At 30.6% G+C, this 8,906-nt stretch overlaps 1 protein-coding gene across 3 annotated transcripts; it reads right to left on the reverse strand.

Moving 5' to 3' along the window:
• Positions 1 to 1,225: 1,225 nt before the first annotated feature.
• Positions 1,226 to 5,028, reverse strand: LOC127250548 (uncharacterized). 3 transcript variants are annotated; one of them, XM_051273881.1, is made up of 9 exons: positions 4,750 to 5,028; positions 3,745 to 3,922; positions 3,412 to 3,473; positions 3,226 to 3,324; positions 3,081 to 3,125; positions 2,925 to 3,002; positions 2,354 to 2,832; positions 1,801 to 2,272; positions 1,226 to 1,669 (listed from the first exon to the last, which is right to left on the reverse strand). In XM_051273881.1, the coding sequence occupies exons 2-9, from the start codon at positions 3,837 to 3,839 to the stop codon at positions 1,464 to 1,466; spliced, it is 1,536 nt and encodes a 511-aa protein (XP_051129838.1). In that variant the 5' UTR covers positions 3,840 to 3,922; positions 4,750 to 5,028; the 3' UTR covers positions 1,226 to 1,463. The 3 variants fall into 3 exon arrangements, with proteins under 3 accessions (XP_051129838.1, XP_051129837.1, XP_051129839.1); XM_051273880.1 differs by having other exon boundaries at positions 4,745 to 5,028; XM_051273882.1 differs by lacking the exon at positions 4,750 to 5,028 and adding an exon at positions 4,424 to 4,477.
• Between the last annotated feature and the right edge of the window lie 3,878 nt (positions 5,029 to 8,906).

Here is an 8,906-nt window from a genome sequence, read left to right on the forward strand (position 1 = left end):
TGTAAGTAGAGAAAACTAGTTTGTACAGTTTTTGATAGTGTTTATAAATGAATTGAGTAATCATATTTTTTTAAAAAATTTTCATTCTATTTTTCACAATTTTCTTATTTTCATATCTCCCAATTTTTTATAATTATTCCGATATTTTTTGTATTGATTATAGTTTCTTTTTGTTATTTTCTAAATTTTTTATTTTGGTGTATTTCTCTTGTGCAGAGCAACAGTCATATTGTTATTTTCTAAATTGTTTGCTGGAGAATTCGTTGGTTTTTATTTCGCTTTTATTTCTAAATTTTATTTAGGTTTGTTGATTTATTTTTATTGGCTAATGTTTTCTTTTCATGAAGTTATATTTACTGCTGTTAGGGAATATTTTTTTTACTTTGAAATTAAAAATTTGAATTTATTTATGGTTATTCTTTTTCATTTTGTATTTAATTTCTTCCCCAGTGATTTGTTTTCACAACTTATTGTAGCATAGAGGAATGTTAAAGAAAAAAAAACCAGAAAAAAGAAGAAACGGGAACAAAGAAGGAAAAAAAAAACCAGAAATTGTTATATGTATATAAATAATTCATTTCATAATCAATCAAGTTCTAAACACATCTAAATATATATAGCTTTTATATTATTTTTTAATTGATTTTATTTATAATAAACTAAATTTTTATTTTAGCATTAAATTATTTTAGTTATATTACATATTTTATTTCAAGTATATAAGATAAATCATAATTTATATTATTACATATTCATTCGAAGTAGGGTGTGTTTGTTTGGGGGATTGGATTTAATTTCCAGTATTCATCCAAATTTTTCTTCCAAAAATATCAAATCAAACATCTATTTTTCATTTTCTATATTATACTAAAAATCAATTTTAAATTCAAAACATCACATCAACACCTATTTATATCACATCATACAACTATTTAAATTCAAAATTTTTACTATTCAAATCCCAACTCAAAATCCAAACCCCCAAACACACTTATTTATATGATAAATATTTTATAAAAAGAAATTTATTATAATATATTTAAGTATTACTATTTTTATAAAAAGTTTATTATTCTTGAACTTATTAAAGTATTTAAAAATAAAATTAACAAATATTTTAATAATAATGTATTTTAAAATAACCAACAAACTTTCTTTAATGCTACCGCTGGTATTTATTTTAAAAAATAATAACCACTAGGCAAACAAACATTGGAAACAGAAATGTATATCCAGACAATAAACTATACGTTGAAGCTAAGCTAAGGTTTCCCCTTTATGAGGACAGGTAGTTACTAGGGACTGCTAATAAAGAGCAGCACGAAAAGCAGACATGAGATAAGAAATCCAGTGTTTCACTACAATGGCCAAACCTTATAAACATCAAGTCTTATTTTTTCTATCCACACACATTGTGTATATATATATATATATGTCAACATGTATCTCCGACGCAGCCCCGACTATTTTCGAGCTCTTTGTGTATTCGATTCGTTTTCATTCACACGATGTGTTCTTTTCTTCGGAGCCTTATTCGTTCGCCGTATAAGGTCTCTATAGCTTATAGTGAACTCGTTTCCTTCTTCGGGGGCGCTAAATTCGGCCGGGTTCGAGTTTAAAGCGCAAGCTCCCAATTCCGCATCGCTCGATGCCCCGGGAGGTGCTCCATCTGCGAAAATCGCATTGATCTTTCCTTGTTAGAATATGAAATTAAAATTCTCCATATCAGTTATATTCCAACACTCAGCAATGAATCCAAAAATTGAAAATGCAAGCTTTGATGAAGTCCGTTGTTTTTACCTTGTAATCGAGAAACATTGTCGATCAGCTTCGCTACTCCGATTCCGGCGCTCTGACTGTTTTGGGAGAATAACAATCCCGAAAAGAACGGTTTAGTCGGGTGGTAGCTGCATGGAGATAGATGGTTCTCGAGGAAACATTTTGGTGGCGGCGTTTTGTACGTAATATTTTTGCTCGAGGAAGAATCTGGCTTCGAGCTCGACCCGAGTTTCCTATCATCGATTATGGATGGATTCCATAGAGGCCGTTTCCCGTCCACCTTTGAACTGATGACATAATTCCTCCCCTTATACATGTGATCTGAGAACAGCTGCAAATTCGACGGACCATTAAGGTTACCGAAGGTTTGCTGGTTAGAGTTTCCATATGCTCTTTCCCATTGATTCCTCGCCATAAGTTCGACAATATCCATTGGAATATCGTCTGCATCTCCACCAGATTCGGCGTTGTTATCCGGCACGTCAGACATTTCCTTGAAAAACAAGACAAACCATCAGTCAGTTCTACATATCTTACGTACTCATAAAATAATCGAACACTAATCGGTCATTACCAAAACATTTTCTGTAAAAGATTCATTGAGGTCGGGGATTTCGCGATGCTTCCCGGACAATACTCTTTTGCTGGATTTTTTCGTGACGCCGATATAACTATTAAGTGAGAGGTCCAATTCTACTTCTTGGATGTGGTGATCCTCCGAGCAGCTCGTCCTAGATTCAGACATCGATGTTTTGGGTAGATTAGAAACTCCATCGATCTTTTGTCTTGATAGGAAACTTGCAAAATTTGGCTCCACTTCTTCTCCAAGCATCGAATTATGTTGTTCTGTTAGTACTCTGTCTTCTTCGACAACATTCTTATTTTTTCCTCTGTCATTTTTGCTAGATTTCTCTTCGGGAGAATTCAAATTCTTTCTATCCATGATATCGACTAAAGAACGCAATTTTCTTCGCTGTCTATACGTTGCATTAACATCACGGCCATCGCTACCCGATGAGGCATTATGGGGTTCTCTGACAAAAGGATTCTCGACTACATATATATAAATAAGACATTGTATCAACGTCCCGTCTTAAATCTTCGAGCTATGACCAATTTGGAAGACAAAAAATTTGTAATGTTACCTTCAGCCATTTGATCCATCTCTGTAATCTGCAATGGAATAGCTTGGACTACACAATCACCATTGTCGCCCCCGACATCTGTTTAGAGAACTTTAAAGTTTAGGAATGATCTCAGAAAGTCATTCTTGAGGCTTAACACTCGTTGTAGAAACTTACATGTAGTTTTATGTTCTTCTTTACAACGTGATCGATCTCCATCATCTTCAAAGAAGTCGACAAAAAAACGACAATTAAGACACGAATGCTGCAACATGTATGTGAGCATTATTAAGAGATATCATCTAAAATTTTCGACATTTACATGTTTCTTGTGTGTCATGTGACGGCATTTCTTTGCTATCATTCAAATGAGGATTCGCAACGGCATTGTTTTCCATGTTTGCCCTCTCGATCATAACATCTTAAACACAAGTAAAACATGTTCACCATCAGAATTTGGGTTTGAAGATTCAATAAAGAAGATTATCCATCACAAGATGTTTATTACCTTGGGTGCCAAATGGCATACAAATCTTTCTGTTTTTATCCCTCATCTCAGCAACATACTCACTGCATCGCATCACATATTTCCATAACTAACTTTTTCATACAAATCTCATAAGGTGTTAAACATATACTACTTTTACTTACAACTACTTGAAAAACAACATAATAATGAGGAAACAATCGAACAATTTCTTAAAAACACAAAAATCTGAAACAATGAACATTGCAAAATACCATTATCGAGTGCACTGCAAATTGTTCAAAGAAATATCTATATAAAAGTTTCATCAGCACTATGGAGGTGTGCATAGCACATTTAAAGAGTATTGCTTACCGTATCGAGAAATGATCATGCTCCTGCAATGCATTGTCTTCAATGGCGCAATTAATATCTATAGAAATCGAGTCAATCTCAACTATTGATCCCATAGATTTAGATGCAGAAGTTGCGATATATCAAACTTCTGTTGGCTCTCTTTCAAAGCTGGAACGTTGTTGTTGATAATAAGTACCTGAAAATCATTCAATGATATAATTAATCGGTTTAGATCTAAGAATCTGAGACAGGCATTTACAGTTCTTTCCGGGTTTTCGAACCACAACATAAGATCTCGATATGAAATATAACAATAGAATGAAATCAAAAGAGATTAATCTTATGCATAACTAGAGAAGAACACATACAACATATGGCGGCGTAGTAATTCAAGCCTTTACTGAAACAATATACAAAAAACCCTAGATGAGAATCACACCAAAAATCAAACCACCATTGATCAAAGAATTGAAATGAGAAGATGGAGTACAAGTGAAAAAACATCGAAAAGCACAAAAAAACCAAGAAAATTGAGCCGCCATAGAAACCGAATTAGGGTAAAGAAATTTTAGGGTTTTCTCAAAATAGCGAATCGTCGTCTTTCTTGAAACGAGAACCCAAAATCAAGATTAGTTGAAAGCTCGAAATCAACTAAGAATTCAATACAGGGAATCCATTTCACGAACTTTAAATCAACCTTGGATGAAAAAGTTGAACACCATTTTTCCAACTCCCCCTCCGTCGATCAATCAGAAATAGCCGTAAATAAGCAAAAAAGTATCATAAAATGACGAAAACGTCAAAAGAAACCTACACCAGAAAAGGACACCAAATAAACAGACGAATTGATAATAAATATATCGAAAACCCACTTCACAAAATTAGCGATGTACTGACGCGGATTTCAGCTCGAAGTCAGCTCTAAACTCAATTCAAATTCCAAACAAAGCATCTTTCAAAACACAATAATCAATAAGAACAACACTAAACACTAGAAGGAAGGACGAACAGATCGAACCTTACATTCAATCGAGTAAGAAACGATGAACAAATAAGAACCTCCGATCAAAACTCCCTCTGATTAATCCAGCAAAATCCTGTCACAGCTCACTCCCAACCAATCGAAAACCACAGGAAAACAAATGTGATAATCCATCTCTATAATCTTCTGGACTGATTCCCAGCCAGATTGGATGAATTCAACCGCGATATTTAACCCTAAGGATATTTCACTGATAGAAATTCAGCTCTAGAGAGAGAAAGATAGGGGAAAGTTTGAGAGAGAAAGATGGGCAAAAAATAATCAATGAGACAAAGGAATGGACGCCAACAACGTACACTAAATTAAATAAAGTAATACTTCACTGTTACGATGGTATTTATATTCTTTGTCTGTCTATACATACACGTAGGTGTACGTACGTATCTATTGCGTCACCCAATCATAGCCCGCCATTACAGTGGTGCTGTTCGAAAACCCTAGTCAAATGACAACGTTGACATGGTCAACACAACACGCGTAGGGTTTGAAGGGTAGCTAAACAATTACCGTCTTGTCGAGGTGCACATGGTGGGGATGTGTGAAAAAAATGAAAACCCTAATTTGTGTAGTAATAAAACAGGAAATGGTAAATGTGGGGATAACCCTAAATGCTGAGGCCATTAAGTTGTAGTTAATGAAAATAACTCATGAAAAAAAAATTACGGCTATGTTTTATTCGAGATATAAATATATATATGTATCACCATATATTTTTCATTTATTAGCCTAATTTAATTATGTTGTTAGATACGAAAAATGAATGTAACTAAATGGGAAATGGATAAAGTTGTTTTAGGGTTTTAATTTCTTTTCTTTATTTATTTACCATGAGAACTCTCATTGCATGGCGATTAGGTAGATGAGGATGATTTGTAATCTTAATTTTGTATAGATATCATTAATTTACTTAATTATTCTATATAATCATTTAATATTGTGAATTTTTTTTGTTTTTTAATCTCAAAGGTAAAAAATCATATGATTTATACATAGGGTTAATAAAATATAAAATAAAAATGATTGGTAATCATATACATATTTTTGAAATTGTAAATTTCTTCGATTTTTCATGATTAGCCGACTTTCTTCGAAATCATCGAAAAGATGTTCTTGAATTAATTGCAATATATATGTATATTGAATTTATCATTATATACTTATTATATATTTTAATATATAATGTACTATACATAAGCATTTCGGGTATGTTGGAAATTCTAGTAATATTTTGAATTCTTTTTCTTATTTTGAAAAATTTATAGATAATAATACCGTATAATATATTTTTTAGCATCGCCGTGTCTTCTAAGGAATTAACTTTTGGTGTACACAAAGAAATATTACATTAAGGGTGTGTTTGTTTGGAGGTTAATTTGGATTTTCGATTTGGTTTTTAATAGTAAAATATATTTATTATAAAATAGTTGTATATGATGTGATATGAATAAATGTTAATATTATATTTTGAATTGTAAAATTAGTTTTTAGTATAATATAAAAAATAAAAAATACATATTTGATTTATTTATTTATTATTATTTTTTTGGAAAATAGTTTAGTGAATAGTAAAAATTTGGAAAAAAAAAAAAAAAGAAAACCTCAAAAAGAACACACCCTAAAATAAAGACGCGTGAGTACAAGATAATTTCTATATGCGATCCACATAAATGATCAAAATGATAACGAGTTTGTTCTTTTTTCATTTTAAATTCAAATCAATACTATTCGCATTATACAATCTCGGCAAAATTGTTTGTACGTAACTCACTTGTAGTTTGAAAAATATACATAATCCTCCTATGTAATTTTATTACATTAGATTCCATCGTATTTTAGGAAATACCGCATCAATTATTTAAAAAATTGTGTGTTATTTCTTTCTATTTTCAAAAATATTGCATAAAAATTTCTAAAAATGAGATTATGTTAAATATTTTTTAGAATACGAGGGAATTTCATGGAGTTCTAATAAAATATATTGTTTTCTTTAATAAAAGATCATGTCAAATACTATTTAAATTAATAAAAATTTAAATCAACAGTTCATTTCAAATAAATTTCAAATAATAATCAAACAAACCCAATAAGTGTAACTTTCCATTACATCTTTTCTCAATGTACTTTTGTCCAAATTTTGGGGATGCGGTCTTTACTTTTTTTTAAATCACGGGCAGTATTGTTGTTGCATTCAACATTGGTGTGTATGAAGGTAATTGTAGAAAAAAAAAAAAGAAAAGAAAAAGAAGAAGAAGAAAAAGAACGAAGAATGAAATTCACTTTTAGGTACGTAATCAATCATGCGATGAGGAAACAAAAAAATATTCAATAAAGTGTCATTACATTTAAAAAATAAAACTTCAAAAAATAAAATACAATGAAATCTATAAGTTTTCCTTGCCGTAGAATTTAGATATTTCTTAACAAAATCCATTCAAAACAACTTATGGAGGTGAAATAGAAAACTTTCAAATCCTAGATTAATGCTAATCGATCTTGATGAAGCATCGACTAAATACATTCAATAGAAATTCTTCCAATTTTAATAAATTAATTTAACATATATAATATCAAAATTTTAAATCAATATCTTCAAATTATAAATATTAACTATGGGGTGTGTTCTTCTTGTATTTCAATTATATATTTTGGTTTTTTGTTGTTTTTAGATGAAATAGTTATTAAACGTGATCTTAATTTATGTGGAAGATAATTATATTTATTTGTGTGTGTTCTATACGTTTCATATGAAAATATTTGTATGATATGATACTTAAAATAAAATTTTGAATAAAAGACATACGAACACTTAAATATTCCATACTTGCAAATTCATTTTAAAGTTATGGTTATTTCCCTCAAATTAATTGAAATCCAATTATATAGTTACCTAAATAAGATAAGATTTCATGCTATTTGCATATTATTAACTTATGGCATAAACATAAATAATCATTTTCATATATATATATATATATATATATGCCTTGTGATCTTATTTTGGACAAAAATTAAAATTATGAAAATTAGACATAAATACATGCAATTAATATTTTCTAATATGTGTGACAGTAAAGGTTAACAAAACCCTAATCAATATATAAATAGTATATCAAAACCAAACAAACCACAAAAGTGTGTAACAATATATATTTAATACATATACCAAAAATTGAAACCTAATCAATCCATATTATACATACTTCAATTAGAATACAAAAGAATAACAAATCCTTCCTAGGAAATTAAAATTATATATTTATTCTAATATTATTTATGCCCAAAATAGTAACTTAAAAACACCAAAATATTTTTTTAAAATGTGATACGCAGTCCTCTCGTAATGCACACAACGGCCCGGCCCGGCCCGACCCAAAATAAATGCACAATTTTTATTACGGGTGTGTTTGTTTGAAGGATTTTGGTGGATTTCCACTATTCATCCAATTTTTTCCCCCAAAAAACATCAAATCAAACACCTATTTTTTATTTTTTATATTATACTAAAAATTAATTTTACATTCAAAACATCACATCAAATCCTATTTATATCACATCATACAACTATTCAAATTCAAAATTTTTACTATTCAAATCCCAACTCAAAATCCAAACCCCCAAACAAACACACCCTAGAGTCAGTGTAGGTAAATATGGTACACCAAAAGTAGCTAAATGTACAACAAAATAAAAGCATAGAAACAGTACAGTGCAATGAGTCATGAGTGCATATAGGTGAGGGTATATTTGTAATATACTTCCACTTTATTTTAAAAGTTAAAATTATAGTATGATTTTGTGTATCAAATTACCGAATGACTCTCCACCGTCCACGTGTACAATGCCAGTATTAAATCCAACGCAGTTCTCTCCGGCTCCTATTCCTACAATGCATCCAATTTCACTTTAAACTGTTTTTAAGGAACCTTAGTTTAAAAGTCGCATTTGGTCCATTGCACTGCATATCTCTGCAACAACCATGTCCGTCCGATCAAAACATTCTAAATTCGTCCGTCAGATCAAACTCTAGTTAAGTAAACTAGCAGAAACTTTAGTTAGTTATCGTGGGCTTGAAAGCCCATATAAAAGCCCAATGGGTTTATTGGTGTAAGCCAAAGCCCAATTCAAATACTTCCATAGT

Source organism: Andrographis paniculata, unplaced genomic scaffold (genome assembly GCF_009805555.1).
Source record: "Andrographis paniculata isolate CXL003 unplaced genomic scaffold, ASM980555v1 Contig37END, whole genome shotgun sequence".
In the NCBI taxonomy this organism is placed as follows: Eukaryota; Viridiplantae; Streptophyta; class Magnoliopsida; order Lamiales; family Acanthaceae; genus Andrographis; species Andrographis paniculata.

Excerpts from the sequence above, each read along its gene's own strand:
- LOC127250548 (XM_051273881.1), bottom strand. The coding sequence starts at position 3,839 with ATGGGATCAATAGTTGAGATTGACTCGATTTCTATAGATATTAATTGC. Across the intron at positions 3,003-3,080 it reads AGAAGAACATAAAACTACAT|ATGTCGGGGGCGACAATGGT; the intron begins GTAAGTTTCTAC and ends TTCTCTAAACAG. Across the intron at positions 1,670-1,800 it reads CAATGTTTCTCGATTACAAG|ATGGAGCACCTCCCGGGGCA; the intron begins GTAAAAACAACG and ends CGATTTTCGCAG.